Below are 24,060 nucleotides of genomic sequence, written 5' to 3'. Positions count from 1 at the left end.
GCACATGTGGATGTGATGGCCAGGTGCCTGCAGACTATACTTTAAATGACAAACACTTATTTTAATTTAAAAAAAAAAGTCCACATAAGAGGTTTTAGATTGAATCCTTTTTCTGGGGAAATTAAAATATCTGTAAAATGTTAAATAATTATCGAAATTATTGTATGGCTTCAATCTTTTAGGTAAATTCTAGCAAGTAATATTTGTATTGTAGTTATCACTGCTAGACACTGACTTTTTTTCTCTAAAAATAAGAAAATATCTATATTCTTAATATCTTATTGTTTATAAATTCAATGTTTAAAAAAGAGATATACAATAAAACAAATATATATGTATAGTTTACGTTTATAAAGTAGGTTTTGAGGGTAGAAACCGCTTAAAGCTCGCGTCGCATATCGATGACGTAGCACAATGCCCTCTTCGTCGCATGTCGGAATACGTAAGGAGTCCTTTCAGCCATCTTTTCCCTTGCCGGCTTCTCCGTGTGAAGAGCACGTTGGCTGAAGCGCGGGGACTTTTAACCAAATATTACCGCCTCGTAAAGCGTCCAAAGTCTCAGCGGACACCGGGCTGAGATATTGACGGTAAATAACTGTTTATACATGTTTAATAAACAGCTGTGTGGCTGTGTGTTGGCTAAATAAGATAATTAGCCACGTTGCTAGGCTAGCGCCACCTAATTGACGTAGCATATTACGTTGTAGCTGATTAGCCGCCTTGCTATCCAAGCTAGATCTATATATACGTTCATCTCTGTGCATTAGCCACAAAGCTAGCGGTACGATCTCGTTTTATCTCATCTCATGCCATGTTATGTTATGCTGTATTATGTTAGCTAGCCGCATGGCTAAGTTAGATAAGCTGGCTCCACCTATGTTGGCAGTGCCAAGCTCATGAGGCCTTCCTGTAGTACTATAGTTCTTGGAGAGGCAGTTTATTTATTTCTTTAATAGTAATACAAACTGTTAATATATTATTAAATGATAGAACTTGTGGCGCTGGTACAACAAGAAACATTTAGCTCTCAGTTTCATAACGCAAACGCTATTACATTATTATCATCAGGTTTTTGGAAATCCAGTTCTTATTTATTTAATTTGTCATGAATCAGGGTTGGATTTGAAATATAAACTTTCCTAACTCTCCATTCTGGTTTGTGTTAGACTTTTAGTGTCAATCAGTTTCAAGCTGAGAGGAGTGTGAAGTGTGTTCTACCCATATGCTGGAACTGAACTGTCATTTTTCTTTTCTGTCTTTTAACCACTCACATTCATTCATTCATTCATGAGCTTCACTGATCCCCTGTTTTACACCATCCCATGGTGTATTGTTGAGCAGTTACAGCTTCATATCAGATAATTACAGATAAGGAAGGAGCAGCTGTGCGTGTAGTAAAATATTTTTAATGCAGTTTTCTCGTGATAAAGTGAAAATTATTGTATAAACTCAATAACTTGTTTTCTTGTGATAACTACTTAATTAGTCTATAATTAATTAATTATTAATACTTTTATTTTTGACTTAATATTTATTAATTGTATGTGTAGTTATGGGCAGCACGGTGGTGTAGTGGTTAGCGCTGTCGCCTCACAGCAAGAAGGTCCGGGAACTTTGAGCCCAGTGGCCGGCGAGGGCCTTTCTGTGCAGAGTTTGCATGCTCTCCCCATGTCCATGTGGGTTTCCTCCGGGTGCTCCGGTTTCCCCCACAGTCCAAAGACATGCAGGTTAGGTTAACTGGTGACTCTAAATTGACCGTAGGTGTGAATGGTTGTCTGTGTCTATGTGTCAGCCCTGTGATGACCTGGCGACTTGTCCAGGGTGTACCCCGCCTTTCACCCGTAGTCAGCTGGGATAGGCGCCAGCTTGCCTGCGACCCTGTAGAACAGGATAAAGCGGCTAGAGATAATGAGATGAGATGTGTAGTTATTTATGCATTTTTACTTTTATCCCCCGCCCAAATGAAGTTTGGCTGGGGATATAGAAACGGGTTCTGTCCATCCGGTCACGTTTTTGTTTCTAGGCCATATCTTTAAAACTACTGAAGATATCTTCATGGAACTTTGTATACGTATCAAGTAACATGTGAACTGGTGCCTTTTGCTATTTTGGATTTTTGAAAAATATATATTTTTTTAATTTTTACATAGAAAATATATTTTGACTTAGTTTCTAAGAGCAATGTTCGTTTCCAGAGTGCATATCCAAAACTATTCATGATACAGATTTGAAACTTGGTATACACGTTGACAAGGTGATGTAGATATGCCTTTTAGAAACAGGGTCCGTCCGTCTGCCCGGTCACATTTTCGTTTCCGGGCCATATCTTTAAAACTACTGAAGGTATCTTCATGAAACTTTGTATACATATCAAGCAACATGTGAGCTGGTGCCTTTTGCTATTTTAGATTTTTGAAAAAAAAAAGTATTTTTCAAATTTTTTACATAAAAAATAGATTTTGACTGTGTCTAAGAGCAGTGTTCATTTCCGGAGCATATATCCAAAACTATTCATGATACGGATTTGAAACTTGGTATACATGTTAACAAGGTGATGTAGATGTGCCTTTTCATGCTAAGAAATTTTAATTTTTCATGTTTCCATGGAAACAATTTCAGACTTAGTTTCTCAGGTTAGTCTTGGGGGTAGGTTTTGTTTCCAGAGCAGAACTTAAACTATGAGCGGTATGGTCTTGAAAGTTGGTATATGTGTTGATTAAGTAATGTATATGTGCCTTTTAATACTAAGAAATGTGAGAAATTTTAATTTTTAGCTCACCTGGACCAAAGATCTGATGGGGTTATACCATGGGCTGCTGAGGTCAGTGTAAAGCGGTAGGGTTGGTTTCCTGCAGCAGAACTTGAAAAATGTGACACATACAACCCCTGGCAAAAAGTATGGAATCACCAGTCTTGGATGAGCACTCATTCAGACATTTTATTCTGTAGAACAAACTCAGATCACAAACATGATACAATAATAAAGTCATTCCAAAGTGCACCTTCTTGGCCTTCAGAAACACTAAAATAAACGAAGAAAATACATTGTGATAGTCAGCAAATGTTACTTTTATAGACCAAGCACAGGGAAAAAAAAATATGGAATCACTCAATTTTCAGGTAGAAAATAAGGACTCACCCAGTCAATTTCCTTTCCCTAAATTGACACCTGCCTCAGATTAGATCTGCTCATTAGTCTGCAGTTAGAAACAGCGCAGTTATCACACCTTGGAGGGCTGCTGGATCAAGTGGATTGGCAAGAATCATGGCTCCAACAAGAGAGATGTCTCTTGAAACAAAAGAGAGGATTGTCAAACTTCTTAAAGAAGGTAGCTCTTCACGCATGGTTGCCAAAGATGTGGGCTGTTCACAGTCAGCTGTATCTAAGATATGGACCAAGTACAAACAGCATGGGAAGGTTTTTAAAGCCAAGCGTACTGGTAGACCAAGGAAGACATCAAAGCGTCAAGACAAAAAACTTAAGGCCATATGTCTTGAAAACCGAAAAAGTACAACAAAACAAATGAAGCATAAATGGGAGGAAGCTGGAGTCAATGTACAAGTATGTGATCGAACCATGAGAAATCGCCTAAAGGAAATGGCATTTTCATATAGGAAAGCTAAAAGAAAACCATCATTGACACCTAAACAGAAAAGAACAAGACTACAATGGGCTAAGGAGAAGCAATCATGGACTGTGGATGACTGGATGAAAGTTATCTTCAGGGATGAATCACAAATCTCATTGGACAAGGTGATGATGCTGGAACTTTTGTTTGGTGCCGTTCCAGTGAGATTTATGAAGAGGACCGCCTGAAGAAAACATCCAAATTTCCACAGTCCTTGATGATATGGGGCTGCATGTCAGGCAAAGGCACTAGGGAGATGGCTGTGGTTACTTCTTCAATAAATGCACAGGTTTACATTGACATTTTGGACAGTTTTCTTATCCCTTCAATTGAAAAGATGTTTGGGGATGATGAAATAATTTTCCAAGATGACAATGCATCGTGCCATAGAGCAAAAACTGTGAAAGCATTCCTTGGTGAAAGACACATCCAGTCAATGTCATGGCCTGCGAATAGTCCAGATCTCAACCCAATAGAAAACTTGTGGTGGAAATTGAAAAAAATGGTCCACGACAAGGCTCCGGCCTGCAAAGCTGATCTGGCGACTGCAATCAAAGAGAGTTGGCACCAGATTGATGAAGAATACTGTTTGTCACTCAAGTCCATGCCTAAGAGACTGCAAGCCGTTATAAAAGCCAGAGGTGGTGCAACTAAGTACTAGTGATGTGTTTTGAATGTTCTTTTGTTTGTCTGTTTTTCATGATTCCATATTTTTTTCCTCAGAATTGAGTGATTCCATATTTTTTTTTCCCTGTGCTTGGTCTATAAAAGTAACATTTACTGACTTCCACAATGCTTTTTCTTCATTTCTTTTAGTGTTTCTGAAGGCCAAGAAGGTGCACTTTGGAATGACTTTATTATTGTATCATGTTTGTGATCTGAGTTTGTTCTACAGAATAAAACGTGTGAATGAGTGCTCATTCAAGACTGGTGATTCCATACTTTTTGCCAGGGGTTGTAATATCTTGAAATATGGTATATAGTTGATTTATAGGGCAGGGGATATAGATGACTCTGGGGTTTTTTTCCCATTCTTTCTTTATTGACAGATTGAATGACTGTGAAATCACGCGCCACAGTGGTTGGATCAGCATGTGCCTACTTTATACTGAGAAACGTCTGTCATCCACTGAACCCCATTCATGGTTGGGACTGGGGATTGCAGTTATTCCCTGTGAACGAGGAATTCCCAGTAAGCATGTGTCTTTAGCTCCCGTTGATCAAGTCCCTGCCTTTTGTTCATGGATCATAAATGAACCTCATGGGCTTTTTGGATTTCTGTAATAGTTGGATGACTGATTAAAAGTTTTTCAATTTTTGTAAAAATAGTGATCAGCCATGTTTGGGGTTTGCAAAATCTTGACCCAAAGTCTTTGCTGCAAATGAACGCCTTTAGCTATTATATTCTCATTTGAGGTATTTTTAAAGCTGGAATGTGTAAGAACAGCTCACCTTTTGAATTTCTACTCCACTCTCAAAGAATAGGGGGCAGTATATCACCTGAAAGTTGGGGTGTCCACTGCTATCGTAAGAAACAACTAAAAGCAGTCTCCCCCCCCCCCCCCCCAAAAAAAAAAAAAAAAAAAAAAAACACGTTACCACCATCTCACAGAATTATCACTCACTGAAAATATCATTAACCTATTTTTTTTTTGTTGATCCACTACTGGGTTCATATGATCTAACGTTACAGTCATCCATTATTAAAAACAGCCAACTACTAACTAACTCCAGGGCAAGAATATGCAAAATTCTTCCACACTGCTGAAACTCTGAGAGCCGGTCAAGATACTGCTATCTTCACGTGTGGCATCAGCATGTAGTTTGGATTATAGCTTGCTTAGCTCAGGTTTTAGCAAGAAAACGACTACAGTAACTCGCACGTCAGTAGTGCGTGAGACAGCTACTGCTCGCGACACGGCAGATATGTAACTGAACCTGACTGATGCAGATTGTGTCAAAATTCACATCCCTAATTCGTGGTTGAATTGCTCACAAAGTATTCATCGCAGCAAGGTGGAGCACACATCACATGAAACAGGATAACTTGACCTTTCCAAGGACGCTAGTCGCTTGTCTATGCAACAAAGTATTGGCAAGAAAAATAAATTAGTATACAGCCCTGCATCCATCTCCACACCCGTTACTCTTGTTTGGATTACTCATTAATCTACATAGATATGAAACAAGTATCTCAGAAAAGAGCAGAAGTGGAGCTGTGTAATGATGTTAGTTTTATTTGTACATACCAAAGTAATCATGTTATGAAAATAGATGGAACTTCCGCAAAGTAATATCTCTACTAATTTCCTCAACAGTTTTCATTCTCCTGCTTCTTAGTTGAATGTCATAAAGTCCTTATTGCTTCACAGTGTACCCAATGACACACAATGTTAAATTCAAATCCATGTTTTGGTGCCTGGATTCCAGTTATTCCTGTGAATTGCAGCAGCAACTCATCTCCTTTCTTTAGCTTTCTATAGTCTGTAAAAAAGACGGCCAAGTTCTTGTTGAATCTATTTCAGCAGTCAATCCCAAACCAGCACTTTCCCATTTTAGATGTGATTTGTGTGTGTGTGTTTGCAGCTGAAAGCCAACTCTGCTACTCAGTGGGTCTAACCGCACGGTAATTTCCGCGTATGGTGATGACACATGCACAACTTATTATCCCCTCGTTTTTGAATTGAGGGCAGACCAGATGCTAAAGTGAGGTACAAAGTGGTATTATGAGATGGACAGTGTGTCCTATCTCAGGGCTAGCTGGTTAGCATGCTAACTTCAGGAGATGTCTCTGCAGCACCATACATAGACATCTTTCTTCACATTCTGTTGATAATTTTGGTTAATTTTTTCTAAGGTTTTAAACTTAAGTTCTTACATCACCTTTTAAATTATTTTGTTGTAAACAGAAACATGGGAATTAAGGATGTGGCTTGGTAAGGCTGCTCCAAGCCACATCCTTATCTGCCACATCCTCCCCATCACCCTGTTTGACTCCCCAGTAACCTCTGAGGAGTATTTCCGCTTCCACAAAACCTCACACCATAAGGCCAGCTTTTTTCCCTACTGTAGCTGGCCTTATCAATAAGGTCAACGACCCCCACTGACTCAAACCCATCTGAAGCAGTGAAAACACACACACAGAGCAGTGGGCAGCCATGCTACAGTGCCCGGGGAGCACCAATCACCAAAGCAAATTCCTTGTATGTGAGAATGGACTTGGCAATAAACTCGATTCTGCTTTTCATTCTGAAGTGCCACGTCAGTATAAATGTGAATAACAGTCTCTCTCTCTTTCAGAACAGCGCTCTGTGAGGCATCTGCAGTAAACAGTGTTGACAAGATGGCCGACAAGAACACACGAATTGCTATCGTCAACCATGATAAATGCAAGCCGAAGAAATGTAGGCAGGAGTGTAAGAAGAGCTGTCCTGTGGTGCGGATGGGTAAGAAAATCACACGTACTTCAAAACTTGTCCTTTTTTATGATGGTGTTAAAACACTCGTCTGTGCACCTCTCCTGCAGGGAAGCTGTGTATCGAAGTGACACCTCAGTGTAAGATCGTGTGGATCTCTGAATCACTGTGTATAGGCTGCGGCATCTGCATCAAGGTCTCGCATGCATGCACGCACGCACACACACACACACACACACTGATCAACTAATTAGAAATGTACCACAATTATTGTAGAAATTGTACTGAAGATAAATTATTACATATGCATTTACCCTAAAGTTGATGATTTTTTTTTTCTGTAAAAGCATGTCCCCTTGATTGAAATGATTGGAATTATTGATTATAATTTTCTGTTAATTAAAGAATGATGGCTTGCACTTTTTATCCAATTAGAGTTACATTTAATGTTGCGAAACATCTGCAAATTAGTATACATTTGTAGTAGTTTTAAACTAATCAGCAGTTAGTTTGATAAAGTCAAATGAACAGAAACAAGTTTGAAAATGTCTGATAATGTTCCCAATATTTTGGTAATATTTTAATATTCGGTTAAGGTGGGGCAGCCTTGGGCTGAAGTGCCCTTGAGCAAGGTACCTAACCCCGACTGCTCCCTGGGTGCTGTAGTATGGCCGCCCACTGCTCTGGGTGTGTGTGTGTGGTCACTGCTTCAGATGGGTTAAATGCAGAGGATGAATCTCAGTGTGCTTGAAGTGTGCATGTGACAAAGGTTTATTCTTCATATTGTTTACATATGTTACATTTTTGATGTGCAGAAAAATGGAAAACCTCTGTGGGTTGTTTATGTAATATCGATCTTGTTAGCCTCAGAAGCTCCTCCCACTGGATACAGACTATATCGGATATGTTTTGTACACTTTTCTGGCCACAACCTTCAGAATCATGAAGTTGAAGCCATCTGACCAACTCTCAGCACTTCCTGTGTGCTGGGAGATTTGGAGAGGAAGTACCTTTAAACAGTATCACACAATGAGCTTTTCTGAGCAAGATTTAATCACTGGCCTGAAAAAGTGTGCTAAAGTTATTAAAGAGTTTTGTGTGAAGCTAACTTGTTAGTGGTGAGCAAACGTGCATCATCTTTGTAGTGTTTTGTGACGGGCCGCACCAGGATGCTGGAAGTTGGTCTTGTGAAACTGTGCTTGTGATCACCGCTTTAACTATTGCTTTTTTTTCTCTCTCTTCCAGAAATGTCCATTTGGTGCTCTGTCTATTGTAAACCTGCCAAGTAATCTGGAGAAGGAGACCACACACAGATACTGTGCCAACTCCTTCAAGCTGCACAGGTACAAACATGCATCACGGTCATTGTATCACGATAATCGGTTTTGTGATTGTACACAGTTATTGGAGATGAGCCATATTTAACTCAATAACAAGATCTCCCTAATGGGAAAAAAAAACCCAAAACAAGACATACTATTTTTAGATTTGTTTTTATTCAGATGGATTGTAATAAGTATTAGTATAAATATGGAGGTGATTATAGAAAATTGTGTGTGCTGATTGGTTGAGAAATTCGGACGATTTCTCGATAATCATCTCAAGCGACTCGGCAAAATGGCGGCCAATCGCTTTGTTACCGTAAGTCAGGAAGAATTACAGATTATGAAAGAAAGTGCTGTTCTTAAAAGCACTAAAGATGCTACAAAGTTTGGTCTAAAATGATTCAAAGGTAAGGTGGAATTGTGATTTATTTTATCTATTTCTAAACAAAGTATTTTATGTGAGTTGGCATAGATAAGTGACAAGTCTGCGCTGCGCCTTTATTGCATTTGCATGCCGCTTTTGAAGTTTGAAATTTTTTTTTTTTTGGGAAATGATCACCCGTGTATTTATACTAAAACAGTGATCCACCTCAGGCTCAGTGAATATTGGTGAAATAATAACGTCGACTTCATCTCGGTTATCATTCACTGATATTCACCTTGCCTTTGGCAAATAATTGTTAAATAATAATAGTAATAATGCCAAAGCTATCCGTGACCATATGTCCATGAGGGACATACTCTCCTCTGTCAATCATGGCAACACTAGCTAATTAAGAGTGTGTGCGCGCTCATGCATGCGGAAGAAGGTAGATCGTGCCCTTCTCAGCATGTTACACCGTCTTACTTGCATGTAGCATATTACATCAGTCATGATGTCCCAGTGCTTTCAGCCATTAGTCACATGACTGTGTTTGAGGAAAGGTGTGTGTGTGTGTGTGTGTGTGTGTGTGTGTAACTCTCTCTTGTGTATCTGTGCCAGGCTGCCCATTCCACGTCCTGGAGAAGTGTTGGGGTTGGTGGGCACAAACGGTATTGGGAAGTCCACTGCTCTCAAAATCCTGGCAGGAAAACAGAAACCCAACCTGGGCAAATATGATGTAAGTCACATATCAGCACACACACAAACATCATATATTTTGGACAATAAGTCACAGCATGGTGCTACACTTCCTGGCTGTCGTATTTATTTTGTTTCTTGATTGGTTGATTGACTCATTGAGCAATGTGATTTATTTATTTTTATATATATTTTTTAAGTTCCTAACTTTGCTTCAAATATAAAAAAATACTAGCAAATATAATCAGTTTGGTCTTGTAATCTAGAGAATGTGATAATTAATGGTCAAGTTTGTAGAGTTTAGTCCTTGGACATGACATGTAGGCTAATTGTAGTATGAAACGTCTTTGCAGTATTTATTATATATTTATATTTAAGACATTTGTACTTGATAGTAAATTCTTTTTAGGAAAATGACTATCACTATTTATAATAACAATAATCAGGAATATGTGTATCTGTTTAGAATCTGTATCTGAGCTTTATAAGTGACCCTGTAAAGTGTGTGTATTGGGTTTTTGCAGACTCCCCCGGACTGGCAAGAGATCCTGGCTTATTTCCGAGGCTCTGAGCTGCAGAACTATTTCACCAAGATCCTGGAGGACGATCTCAAGGCCATCGTAAAGCCACAATATGTCGACCAGATCCCCAAAACAGTCAAGGTAAAGGAGCGCAAACATACTACAAGAGAATTTCATATGAGTTTTTTGGTTAGCTGCAGTGCTGCTTGGGGAAAGGAACTTTATTGTAATTCTCTTTTCTGCCTGTAGGGGTCAGTAGGCGCCATTTTGAGCAGGAAAGATGACACTAAGACCGAGGAGCAAGTGTGCGAGCAACTAGGTACATTTTGTAATACATCGGTTTATGCTGATGTTCTCACTTTTAACCTACTGCTTTGTGGAGCAGTTCTCTGTGAATGGTTTCAGGCCCCACCCACTCGTATACAAACATATTCACTTAATGGGCTTGTGTACTCTTATGAGATGTTTAATGATTTCGCTGCTTGTGTGGGTGGGATTTTTTTTTTTCCCCTCTCTCCTCCCTGGAAATATCGGCTTACTTGTGGGTGGAGCTTCGGTGTACAAGATTTTGAATGTGTTATGCTGTGCTGTGATTGGTCAGATCTGCTGCATCTGCGGGATCGTAACGTTGAGGACTTGTCAGGAGGAGAGCTGCAGAGATTCGCCTGCGCTGTCGTCTGCATCCAGAAGGCAGACATGTTTGTCTACTTTGTTTTTATTTTTTATTTTTATCGTAGTCACCCTTTTGGTTTGTTTGAGTTTGACATTCTTGTCTCTGTCTAGTTTCATGTTTGACGAGCCGTCCAGTTATCTCGATGTGAAGCAGAGGCTGAGAGCTGCCATCACCATCCGATCTCTCATCTCACCTGACAGGTCAGCAACATACACAGAGGGCTGGACAATACAACATCAATATCATGATAAACTGTGTGCCTATCATGATGTTTGTACACACTTCTGAGATATCGTAGGTATTATGTTATCTTAGGTTAAGAAATTACATATTTTCTTTTTAAACGTGTTTTGATTTAAAGTAATTGATTTTTAACTTTGTAGAATAAGTTTTCTGTTTCGCGAGCTGTTAGTTAGGAAGCGTATGATGATGCACATCATGTATTGTAGAATTGAATACAATAATTAACAAACTGTGTGTGTGTGTGGTGTATAGGTACATCATCGTGGTGGAGCACGATCTGAGTGTGTTGGATTACTTGTCTGATTTTATCTGTTGTCTGTATGGCGTGCCAAGTGCTTATGGAGTCGTCACCATGCCCTTCAGTGTCCGAGAAGGTGTGTGTACACACACACACTCGCACTAGTGTAATTCAAATGATTAATGAGTACTACATAACTGTTGTCGAATCCTGGATTGTGATTGGTCAGAAGTTGTTGATTCATTTTCTCAAGCAGCAGCTCTGACAGTAATGCGGCTGCATCATAACGCCACCTTCGTCCCATCATTGATTATTTTCCAATAACCACATGACACTGCATGTTTTTCTTGTTTATGTGTATACTTTATTACCTTGTGTCATAATTGATGACAGACCCTGAACGGGGTGCTGTTTCAGAGACCGGAAGAAGAGAAAGGTAAAATGGTGACTGTAGAAACGGGTCATATTCGACAGTTTCTTTACAGCTGTTGAGGTAAACAGACACGAGTGTATATTTATATGATGTCACACACTTGCAGTGACATTATGAGCCTGTCAGTGGTTAAAACAAGTGGTTTACTTTGACACGGAAGATCGCCTCATAAGATTACTGTTGGATTGTGAAGTAAATTTTCTCTTTAATAAAGATGCAAGCAGGCACAAACTTGGAGAAGGGAAGAAGTTTTATTGAAGCTTCAGGTTCATACATGTGTTGTGCTCTAAGTGCTAGTTCACTGCTTACTCTCTCTTCTTTAAGGTTCTCACAACAAATATTTTCTCATAACATTTATACCTAGGTCCCACATCTCAACGTCGTAAAGATGTTACTGTGGGCCTCTGAGACCTCCTAAACACACACGCTAGGGTGCATCAGTTGCCCTCACTTTCATAAAATCTGATGCATTTTTGTTTGGTTGTTCCTTTTCACCAATAAAGACATCCTGTAAAATGTTTTGACCATATTCAAAAGTCTAATGGTGGCACCATGAGGTTCATTTTTTGCCAAAAAACGCTTATTTTATGTTTTCGCGTAAGGTTTGAATCACAATGTTGGACTCCATTTATTGATTTCTTGTGACCCAGAGATCATGTTAAGAACCTTTGCAAGGGATTGAGAAGCATTAATGTGATTCATAATACATTTGTATTGATTAAAAGTTGTTGAACAATGATTCAATGAACAGCTAAAACTCAAACTGTGTTTGATAATATATTTAGAATATGTACTAAAAATGTGTATCTAAGATATTTGGTATACTCTATAAGGTGCCATAATGTTTCATGAAAAGTGATTGAAATTTTGTCAAAGTCATAAAATAGCAGCTTTTTCCATAACTTTGAGCTCCTGGTGCCACCATTAAACTTTTGAATTTTGTCAAAATATTTCACCCAGTGTGTTTTCTTACCAAAAGGAACATAAAAACAAAAATGCATCATGATCGGAGGAACTTTTCATTTTTAGGGGGCAACTGATGCACCCTAACACGCGCACACCATCTTTCAGAAGAAAACCGTCTTTTGCCTGCTCTATGCTATAGGTTTTATTTATCTCATGACGTAAGCATTTAAGCATGTTTTATAGCTGTGTTTTAGCGTCGACCCTTTGGTCTAGAACACCTCAATACCAAGCAGAGGATACTAACTCTATACTGGACTGATTTCAATCGTTTTTGTCCCTAGTAAACATTTGGACCCAAAGAGATTTTGGGGGGTGTTTAGGTTAAAAATTCTTTGTTTTCCTTTAAAGAAGTCGACTCACTCTAATCACTCCCAGGTATTAATATCTTCCTGGATGGCTACGTGCCAACGGAGAACCTGCGATTCCGTGAGACCTCGCTGGTGTTTAAAGTGGCTGAGACGGCAGCCGAGGAGGAGGTGAAGAAGATGTGCCGCTATCAGTATCCCAACATGTGCAAGAGCATGGGCGACTTCACCCTTAACATCACAGAGGGAGAGTTCACTGACTCCGAGATCATGGTCATGCTCGGGGAGAATGGTGAGAGAGCGCGGGAAAAGCGGGCAGGGAGCGAGAGTTTATATGCACATGGTGCAGTAGAGGAATTTTGGGGTGTGAGGAGGACAAATTCGGGAGAATTCCATGATCAAATCAAATCAAATCAAATCAAGTTTATTTGTACAGCGCTTTTAACAATAAACATTGTCGCAAAGCAGCTTTACAGAATTTGAACGACTTAAAACATGAGCTAATTTTATCCCTAATCTATCCCCAATGAGCAAGCATGATGTATTAAAGCAGTTGAGTTTAAATAAGTATTTCTGTCTTCAGGGACTGGAAAAACCACATTCATCAGACTGCTGGCTGGTGGCCTGAAACCTGACGGAGGAGGTCAGATAAAATGTTTTGTTCACTTGTTTGCTCACTCACTCATTCGGTCCATCTCTCCTTCACTTATTTATTTCATTGCTTCTTTGTTCGCCCCTTCTTTTGATCTTCTATTAACATGTTTGTTCATTCCCTCTGTTCGTCTCACTTCTTTGTTCTTTTGTTTGCTACTTTAAATCATTCCCTTGCTTCTTCACTCATTCATTTTCTCACTCATTTGTTTCCTCGCGCCTTTGCTCTTGCGTTCCTATATTTCTTAACTCACTAAAACTGTGTTGGTAGAAATCTCCTGTGAGTTTCATGAAACTGAATTGGTCGTGTGTGTGCGCGTGTGCCATAGGTGACGTTCCAATTCTGAACGTGAGCTACAAGCCTCAGAAGATCAGCCCCAAATTTAAAGTGAGTCAGACTTTAATACACATCACAGTACTGCACCCTAAGCAAAACACACTTGTTGAATATCAGACAAATTCCTGCACACACACAAACAAACAAACAGTTTTTATTTGTCAGACTGTCAGCCGTGTGTCTTTTAGGGCAGCGTTCGTGCATTGCTTCATGAGAAGATCAGAGATGCATACACACATCCCCAGTTCGTTACTGATGTCATGAAGCCCATGCAGATCGAGAGCATCATTGACCAGGACGTGAGTCACCACTGCGAGTGGACAGCCGCCTCTTTTAGCCTCCTGTTTAGCCATGTAGTAGTATTCTCATTTCTTAAACTTGGTGTGTAGGTTCAGAATCTGTCCGGTGGTGAGTTGCAGCGTGTGGCGCTGGCTCTGTGTTTGGGTAAACCAGCTGATGTTTATCTGATTGACGAACCGTCAGCCTACCTGGACTCCGAGCAGCGTCTCATGGCTGCCCGCGTCATCAAACGGTAAATAATTATCCTGATCATCAAAAATACTTGTTCCTGATTGGCTGGCAGGTGCTTATTGTTTATATCAAGACACCACACATTTAATGATGTGTATAGTCATTCAATCCATCACTCTATTTGCTCATTGGTTCTCTTTCTCCTTTGCTTGTATGTTCCCTCACTCTGCCCATGTTTCCTCTCTGCTTCGATCATTCATGCCTTCTCTCCTTTATGTATTCATTTTCTCACTTAACTCTTTTTTTTTTTTTTTTTTCCCGTTTCCTCATAAATGGATTAGAAACGTGTATTCATTGAAGTTTTCCATAATGAGTCAGTAAGGTTTCTTTAACATTTATGGAAGCAGCCTACAAGCTTTCCAACATTTCTAATTCACACTGTGGTGTTCTTTACCTCTACTTCTATTATCTTCTGATATTAAGGCACTAACAGACAGACTTTTGGGTTGTTTTACCCTCCAGTGTCATTTTTAAACTCCATATTTATCCATCTTTTATCCATCCTCAGCTCTTTCTGTTGTATTGTATAGTGTCTGTAGAGAGCGAGTGTGTTAACTGTTTTATCCCCTCACAGATTCATTCTGCATGCAAAGAAAACCGCTTTCGTGGTAGAGCACGACTTCATCATGGCCACGTATCTGGCAGACCGAGTCATTGTGTTCGACGGTGTTCCCTCCAGAAACACCTGCGCCAACACGTAGGGACAAACTGCCCTGGATAGTCATACACAGACTAATGAATGCTTTATAGATTTAACACTGGTGTGTTTTAATTTGCATTTTCAGCCTAATAAACAGTGTGTGTGTGTGTGTGTGTGTGTGTGTGTGTGTGTGTGTGTGTGACAGGCCACAGACTCTGCTGGCTGGCATGAATAAATTCCTGGCGCAGCTAGAGATCACGTTCAGAAGAGATCCAAACAACTTCAGACCAAGAATCAACAAACTCAACTCTATCAAGGTAGACATGTACACATTTAAAGAACCCATTTCAGTCTTGGTGTCAGAAGTCTGGACTATATACGATTGTTAGGAGAGATAAACAGGGTGTCCGCAGAGTCTAAAAAAGTCTAAAATTACACATTTTCAATTTTAGGTCTAAAAAAGTCTAAAATACAGAGATATTTTGCACTGTTGGTCTAAAATTTCATTTGGGTAATTTAAGACCTAGGTTACGTGCAGAATTATTCTGCACGTAGAAAATCTTCCCGGAAGTTCCTTTCAGCACCTAGATGTCACCCGGGATTGGTTAGCATCTCAGTGCTGAAAGGAACTTCCGGGAAGATTTTCTAGTTTCGGTTGTGTTGCCAGATTGGGCGGTTTTAAGTGCGTTTTAGCGGGTTTTGAACATATTTTGGGCTGGAAAACGTCAGCAGTATCTGGCAACACGGCGGGAAGATTTCCTGGTTCTGGTTTACAGCGCTGACTCAGTTCGTGCAATTGCTGGTGTTGCGTAGGCTACCGTGTAAGCTCTGTCAATTTCAGCGACAAATTAAAAATGGAAGTGGACGAATTGGTTCCTAAAAGAACTAGTAAGGGGTCAGTCATCTGGCATTTTTTTGGATATCGCGAGGAGGACGTGGAACAGCAAATGCCAGTTTGTAAAGTGTGCAAAAAAAAAACCTGTCATCACGAAAGGCAGCAGCACGACAAATATGTTCCATCACCTGAAAACTCACCCGGTACAGTATGAAGAGTCTCTTAAACTCCGAACTACTTGCCCACGAGCTAAACCCCCCCACGAGCTAAACAAATGACCATAGCGGCCTCGTTCTCCAAAGCCCCCCATATGAGGAACCGAGTCAGAGATGGAGAGCTATAACAGATGCAATCACTAACTTCATTGCCGAAGACATGATCCCAATTAGTATAGTGGAAAAACCAGGCTTCCAAAAATTACTAAACACACTCGATCCCAAATATGAGTTGCCTGGTCGCAGACATTTTACAGAGAAGGCAATACCGGAATTATACACATCTGAGAGTCAGAGCCAGAAAACATTCAGTTCAAAAGTGTGCAAAGAGAAAAATGATGTTTTGCAGATCTCTCTCTTCTCTCCCTCAATCTCTCTCTCTATTGTGAATGTGTAAGACTGTAATGTCTTAGCTCTTTATTTTATTTATTCTTTTTTGTCACTTTTTTCATTTTCTTTCTTTTGTATGTACAAATAGTTACATTTTTATACATGTTCGAAATAAATAAATTCATTCATTCATTCAATGTTCCAGTGGTTCTCAGTAGTCAGGTTAATAGCTTGGAGATCTATTTTTTAAAATAATTTAATGAAAGAGCACTTTTCTTATTTAGGCTAAATGTCTCTCAGTGTTGAGTTTGCACTTTATTGATTTGAGCTCTGAGCAGCTCTGTATTGTATTGCCCCTTTGTTGCAATTTTCAAGATTGTTTTTGCAGTTTGTGCCACATCTTTGTTGAATAAAAATAGTCTTATTTCAATTCAATTGTGATTAATCACCAACATGAAAATTTAAAATGTGTTGTTGAAAACCACCTGTAAAGTTAACCAAGAATGTTATTTAATCTGCAGGGATTGTAGTGAAAACAGTAAAGAGTAAAAGTTAGATTTCATGGGGTCCTTTAGAGGAGATTTAAATATATCGAGATGTATATCGTGAAATGGAGAAAATGTATCGGGATATTCATTTTTTCCCATATCGCACAGCCCTATTGTCATGGTTTGTAGCAAAATGAGCAAATGCAAGTTTAACGACTGCTGGCTTGAACGCAATGATTTTGTAGACTGGTTAAAACGTGTACCAAACAATCCGTTTGAGGCGTACTGCACATTGTGCAAAAGAACACTCAAACTCAGCACCCTGGGTGTAAAGGCACCGGAATCGCACGCGAAAGCAGAGAAGCACCAGGCTGCCCATAAAAGTCTGCAACAATCGCATGCCATCACTCAATTTTGTTCACCGTTGTCAGGTCCAAGCACATCTCGAGACGGTGTATCAGCTAACTCCGTGCAAACTGTAACGCTACAACACGCAAACCATACAGAATCGAATGCCTCATCCTCAAGTGATTTGCGGGATGTCTTTGGCTCCACTGCAACTTAGTTCCTCATTAATGCAAGAGCGCACCCTAGGGATGTAATGAGTTCATTGGTGAATGATAATAAATTTTGTTATTTCGAAAGTAATTCAGGCTCTCCCAATTTTCTTTATTTTTTTTGTGCGGCATAAGTCTTAAATTTAACCTGCTATGGTCTTAAAAAGGTCTTAAAAAGTCTTAAATTGAACTTGTTCAAGCCTGCAGACACCCTGGATAAAACACTTAATTTTTCATCCGTCATCCAAACTAAGCAGAATTGTATGTAGTAAATACTATGCAGCCAGAGGCAATTCAAAGAGTTGTTGCCTGATTGGTCACCGTGACCCAGCTGCCGCTCATAATTTGCATAAAGTTGAAACCATTCCTTTCCATTGAAGTTCTCTCGGCTTACTGTCCCATCCCAGTCCTCTGGTCTGAGAGTGAAGTGATCTCGGAACATTTCCAAACGAGAGTGCAATTTGATTCTGATACAGAAAGTGAATCAAACATGCCCTGTGCTTTGAATTTCTAAATGTGAGCTGCAAACTGAGCAAAAGCAAATTAATCGCTTTTGTCTTGTAAAAGGAAAATAGCACTTGGTTCATGTTCTACTTCCTTTGACCAGCAATTTAAATCATGTAGTTTAAATTGTCTTGATATTTTTATCTTTGAGAGCATTGATTAACCTTGTCTTTTTGTTTTTGTTTGCTCTGCTCTCAATCAAGGATGTGGATCAAAAGAAGACTGGCAACTATTTTTTCCTGGATGACTGAAGCATCCATTCCTGAAAAAAGAAAAGAAAAAAAAATCCCCTAAATTTGGTACCATTGGGCCACACCACTCCCAATGTGTGACATCATCCAGGAAGAAGCACCAGGACTGTTTACTATCAACACTGACACGTCAACAACACCATTTTGTCGAGCAGGTCCAATAAACAATAGGGATTATTCATCCTCCTCTCCCCCCTTTTCATCAGTGCTCATCCTCTAACAGACCGGATCACTGAACGGTGAACAGCAGATGGAGCCGGCGACCATCTTGTTTGTTTTATCAGCATCCAGTCTGTATAGAGGACTGAGATGAAGTGGAGGAGAAAGAGGACACTGTTTAAAAAAAAAAGTATAAATGGGACCTAAATGAGACTTCTGTCTGTTTTTTGGGTGACCAATAATAAATCTTATAACCATTTGTGTTTTTTCTGGTCACAAAGAGTGAGCGAGAAACACAGGCCAAGCAAGTGTACAGTTTGATTAAATATTTTAATCATTATGCCATTATACATCTTATTAAATAATCAATTTAACTTGTTCGTTTGCGTGTGTTAGATGTGATGACACTTTGGCCCTCGTCCCCAGGATTGAGACCTTTTCTTGAGATTTGCTTAGCAGTGCAGCTCCATGCTTGAGGATGTTCCTCTTGCAGGTGTGTGTACACATATATAATTTCATTTTGTTTCATTCATTAATCTAAATTGCCCAAGCAGATTATCTAAGATTTCCTAATTGCCTTGATGAGCTAAATGCTAAGTCAATGTGTTATTTTAATCAGAACCAAACAGAAGGGTTAAAGGTGCAGGGTTGTACTGCTATTTTATGGCATTACTTGTACTTTTTGTAAAGTTGTTTTACACACACACGCGCGTGTGCAAAGAGAGAAATTTGAGGCACTGAGTAACAGCAGGGATGCGTTTTTCTCATCGTGCCCTAGGAGAAAAATAATACCCCTGTCAGCGTGGTTGATTTAGGTGGTTAGTTAATCAGCTTTTATGCTTTTGTATAAGTAACACTGAGTATCCATAAATAACCAGATAACTAAAATCTCCATTATAAACAAAAATCACAAAACTTCTGAGAAAAGCAGACATCTCTTTATTAAGGTTTTGTATCAAAATTGCATCCAGTTGCATCTTTGGTTGTGTGATAAACGTACGGTAGGCACTCAATTTAAAAACTGCTCAAAGATTTTGTTAAAAGGCACATTCATCAACTTCACACTCAAAGGCACACTCATCAACTCATAAACGAACGAGAACTGAAAAACCCACCAAATAAAGTCGAAGGCACTACAACTGACAGAACATCAACCTTTCAGCAGAGAAGAGTGTTGCAGTCATTAGGCTTTAATAGATCTGTGTTTCCATGTCTGAACAAGTCCTCCGTCAGGTTCAGAAATAAAAGTGCATGAAGCTGTAATTCTAAACAATGTGCATCATAAGCTTGGAGATGAGAGTAATGTACAGACACTAGCAAAAAAAAAAAATTCTCACACAAAAACAAATAATGAAATCGTAAACTTCATATGTACTTAAAAGAGTAATTCAACCAAAAGAACAAATTTACATCCTATCACCACTTAGCCTGAATATAGCCAATTAGCTGAGAGATGTTTGCTTTTTTTGGTTTTGTGCTGAAGCTAACGAGTAACACAAGCTTTCAACCAAAAATCAGTGAATGTAAATACAAACACCATCCACTTTTATACTTTAGAAGGCAGAAAAGCTGGTTGTTCCAGAGGACGGCCCTCGTATTATTCCAGTGTTCCGCTACGCAGTTAGGTTTAGTTAATGTTTACAGCTACAGGACATTCTGCTGGATGTGCTTTGAGGCAGGAAAGATTGTTGGGAGATTTTTACTGGTTAGCTACATTATCCTTGCATATATATATATATATATATATATATACACACACACTATATGGTGAAAGGCTTTGGTCATATGACTCTCACACTAGTATATGTTTGTTGCACATCCCATTCCAGTGTTCGTCCCTCTTTGCTGTTTTAATAAGCTTCACTCTGCTGGGAAGGGTTTCTACTAGATTTTGGAGCATGGCTGTGGGGAGTTGTGTTCATTCAGCCATATGAGCATTAGTGAGGTTGGGTGAGGAGGCCTGGGGTGCAGTTTGCATTCCAATTCATCCCAAATGTATCCAATGGGGTTGAGGTCAGGGATCAACCTTAACGCACCATGTCTTCATGGAGCTTGTTTTATGCACGGGGCATTATCATGCTGGAACAGGTTTTAGGCCCCTTACATGCCCCGTTATGGGTGTGATTGTCAGGTCTCCACAAACATTTGGCTATATACTGCATCTTGTATATAACTTGGGTTGCTATTACATACGCTTGGTGTTTCCTGGTGTTCTGCAATCTCCTTGCAAAAGCTGAAAAAAGTTCATTTTCAGAAAAGTGCCCAGTGATTTTTACATTTTTTTAAACCTCCTAACCAAACAGGTTGCAAGTGAGAAAAACAAAACATGGGAGTACAAAGTACAGGTAAAAATGAATGGGAATTGCAACAAACTGAAAATATTTCATTGCCAATATTACAACTAAAAATAACACTTGTTCAGGACGATCACTGGTCCGTGAACAAGATGTCTGAATTTAACTGTGGTTGCTCATGTTCTCATGATTTTCTGCCTCCAAAGCTACAGTAAAGACAAACAATCCCCTCATCACCAAAGTTACACCAACCTTTTTCACCTGCATTCCTGATAATAATTAATCTAATCTATAGAGCAACTAGATTAGTTAGCTAATATTAGCTCTGACTGTTTACAGCATCGTTAAGGCTCTAGTGTGCATTTTGCACAAGACACTTTTCTTTTCTTCATATAAACAGAAAAAGTGCCCCAACTAGTGCCTTTTCTGAGAAAAAAAAAATCCCAAGTATGAAATCAGAATTCAAGAAGCAAACACGGGATATTGTCTTAGCTGATTGACTACACTGGGAGTGGCAAATTGTGTAATTTTAAATTTTTTGCTGAAATCACACCTTCACAAGTGGAGAACAATGTTTTTAAAAAAATCTATATCTGTTGTCATGCCATTTTCCTGTTACATGGCTGATTTGATTTGAACAAGCCATAAATGCACATCTAAGGTTCAAAACAACCAGTAAACAAAAGCTCATCATTGAGATTCAGGTGTAGTCCCGATCACCACATTCACATCCTCAGTGAGATGATATGTGTGCAGTCGTTGCTTTTCATGTGAGAGATACGGTGCATGGTTAGCGCCATCCAAAAGGTGTTTGTCTCCACGTTTCACTGTGTGGAGAAAAATCACCCACAGCTCCAACCTTTTATTACCTTTAATATACATGAAAACATAAATACAGACTGGACACACCTTTTTGGGAAAACACAGCAGTGAAAAAGAAAGAGTTTTAAGTTATGAAAAAAGTTTTAAAAACAAAAACACTTCACCCAATTCCATGAGAAACGAGTGACTGTCAGCTTTTAGTTGTGGGTGCGAACTGCCCACCCGAGTATCCTGCTGCTCTGGTGTTATTGTAACCCCGCCCCCTGTTCCTCCCACCAGACCCCCTGTGGTAAGGCAATTGGCCATCATATCTTGTCCATCCTGTATACTCTCTCCTTCCACGTGAGCCACGCCCCCTGAATCCTCCTCGATCATCCTGGCCATGCCTACCTCCGGATTTGTATGACCGATTGTGGTAGCTACGCCCACTTTTAAGATCTGCATCACCAAACTCCACCTTCTCCGTCTCCCAGTCTTTCAGTGAGGATCCTACAAAACCACCACCCTTCTCTCGTCTGTTTCCATTGGCCAACATCGTCGGCTCCGCCCCTTTACTTGGCACACCACCACTCAGAACTGCTTGAGCTCCACTACTGTGCTGTATCTCCATGGTAACAGGGACAGCCCCTGGCTTAATGTCTCCACCTTCTGAATGTTGTTGACTTTGACCTGCCCAAAATGATTTTTCTACCTGTGGAGTCAAAGACCTTTGACCGCCCTGCCCTCCTTCCATTATTGGTGGCACTGTCGGTATGGGGATCCCATAATGTCGGGGAGGGGGGACAGAGAGATGCTGAGGCCCTACAGAGAGGGGAGGGGCAGAATACTGTAGTGATGGACCAGCAGGGGGCACTGAACCCACACCTGCATATACTGTGGGACAGGAGGCAATAGACAATGGCATCTGCATAGGTAGTGAATGATGGCTGAACACGCCGACTTCCATCGGAGAAGGAGTGCGGACCATGCCCCTTACCTCAAAATGACTAACAGGAGTGCTCCCAGCAGGGGGAGGGTTGGTGGAAGGAAAAATTGGTCTAGAGTTGTCTTGTTGCCAGGATACAGGAGGAGGAGAGACTTTGGGCATGTGGTGGTAGGCCTGAACCAGTGGTGCTAGGTAGGTAACTGGAGGCAACATCTGATACATGTATGCCTGTGGGCAAAATAAAACAAGTACATTTCTAAGCAAGCCAATTACCAGTTGGATAGAGAATCAAAAATAGATGCCATTTATTGCAAGCAAATGACACATCTCTCTCCGCTCCATCCGTTTCCCTTCCTTTTATGGAATTTCTGCATAGCACAGATGTTAATACGCCAGGTTAAATACAGTGTGCGTCTCTCAGGCAGTACACACAGTAAAAGCAACCCGTCCAACAAAGATTACACCTTTATTTTAAATCTACAGGCTACATATCAAGGATAGAAAAAAAGTTGACCACCCGTTTATGTAATATTTCAGATGAATATATCGCTACTTGTATCTATAGTGATTTATATCTAAAGTGATAGATCTACAGTGATCACTTCTATCTATAGTGAGTGATGAAGTTATGGACTTAGAAACTGGCAACTACATGCCTGTCTCAAGGTAAGTGTGGGACAGTGTTTTTGGGTCAAGCCCATTGTACATCATGAAAACACTCAGACTCCAGCTGTTGCTAGGTTTTCCAATCACACTAAATAAAATTATTATTTAAAAACGCACTGTAATAATCAAGAAAAGTGTAGAATCCAAGTGTTACACGTCACAAACTGGCAAGTTAAAACTATTATTCCTCTATCTAGGCAACTCCTTTTTACTGTCTACCTGTGAGATAGACAGCAGTTTATTTCCATTGTCAAGTATAAAGTTTTCTATGGCATCCATCAGTCGTGGTGTCCCACAGGATTCTGTCTTAGGTCCTCTTCTGTTCATTATCTACATGGTACCCCTGGGCCAAATTATCCATCGTCTTGGTTTGAATTTTTGCTATGCAGATTTACATCTGCTGCAAGCCTTCTACATCTGCCCCCACCCCTCTCTGAATGCATCCATGGCCTAAAACTGTGAATGAATGCTAACTTTTTAAAATTTAATACTGGTAAAACGGATCTTCTTCTGATTGGTTCCAAATCAGTAACCTCTTCCAATAGTAGTTTTAATCTGGTCATTGATGACACGGTCATAAACCTTCACCCAATGTACATAACGTCAGTGTTATCTTTGATTCTGCGTTCTCTTTTTAAAAAATCACAAACTCCTTGTCTAAAACAGCCTTTTTTCACCTTCGCAACATTACACATCTCTGTCCTGCACTCAACACCAAGGATGCTGAAACACTCATTCATGCTTTTATTACATCATGACTAGATTATTGTAATGCTTTGTTCATTGATTTTCCAGCCAAGTCCACTGCTCATCTTCAGTATATTCAAAACTCTGCAACTACAGTCCTCACCCATACTAAACACTGGGCACACATCACCCCTATCCTCCAGATCATCCGCTGGCTTCCTGTTCTAGATCACATTCGATAATATATAGATTTAGGCACTGCCTAAAAGCAGAGCTCCCATCTGTTTCTGGGTTATAGAATTTTCTTATATCATAGCCAGCTTCTTGTTTTATTTCTTTACCGGCTAGCACGAGCCACT

General features: G+C 39.8%; 2 protein-coding genes across 5 annotated transcripts in view; one reads left to right on the top strand and one right to left on the bottom strand.

Moving 5' to 3' along the window:
- The first annotated feature begins 452 nt into the window (after positions 1-452).
- On the top strand, positions 453-18,681 carry abce1 (ATP-binding cassette, sub-family E (OABP), member 1). 3 transcript variants are annotated; one of them, XM_060937760.1, is made up of 18 exons: positions 453-587; positions 6,935-7,075; positions 7,156-7,241; positions 8,291-8,388; positions 9,353-9,470; positions 9,955-10,092; positions 10,201-10,270; positions 10,553-10,649; positions 10,735-10,824; positions 11,120-11,241; positions 12,880-13,101; positions 13,393-13,452; positions 13,790-13,848; positions 13,986-14,096; positions 14,187-14,329; positions 14,903-15,025; positions 15,174-15,285; positions 18,101-18,681. In XM_060937760.1, exons 2-18 carry the CDS (start codon positions 6,973-6,975, stop codon positions 18,146-18,148), a joined length of 1,800 nt encoding a protein of 599 aa, XP_060793743.1. In that variant the 5' UTR covers positions 453-587; positions 6,935-6,972; the 3' UTR covers positions 18,149-18,681. The 3 variants fall into 3 exon arrangements, with proteins under 3 accessions (XP_060793743.1, XP_060793742.1, XP_060793744.1); XM_060937759.1 differs by having other exon boundaries at positions 6,930-7,075; XM_060937761.1 differs by lacking the exon at positions 453-587 and adding an exon at positions 4,735-4,821 and having other exon boundaries at positions 6,930-7,075.
- A 542-nt stretch (positions 18,682-19,223) lies between these two features.
- otud4 (OTU deubiquitinase 4) overlaps positions 19,224-24,060 on the bottom strand; it is a 32,216-nt gene continuing 27,379 nt past the window's right edge. For both annotated transcript variants that reach the window (XM_060937758.1, XM_060937757.1), the window contains exon 20: positions 19,224-22,576. In XM_060937758.1, the coding sequence (XP_060793741.1) occupies positions 21,614-22,576 (963 nt within the window). In that variant the 3' untranslated portion in view covers positions 19,224-21,613. The remainder of the gene's footprint in view (positions 22,577-24,060) is intronic.

Source organism: Neoarius graeffei, chromosome 13 (assembly GCF_027579695.1).
Source record: "Neoarius graeffei isolate fNeoGra1 chromosome 13, fNeoGra1.pri, whole genome shotgun sequence".
Lineage (NCBI taxonomy): Eukaryota > Metazoa > Chordata > Actinopteri > Siluriformes > Ariidae > Neoarius > Neoarius graeffei.
Note: the sequence above shows the minus strand (reverse complement) of the source record. Positions and strands in the feature narration are given on the sequence as shown.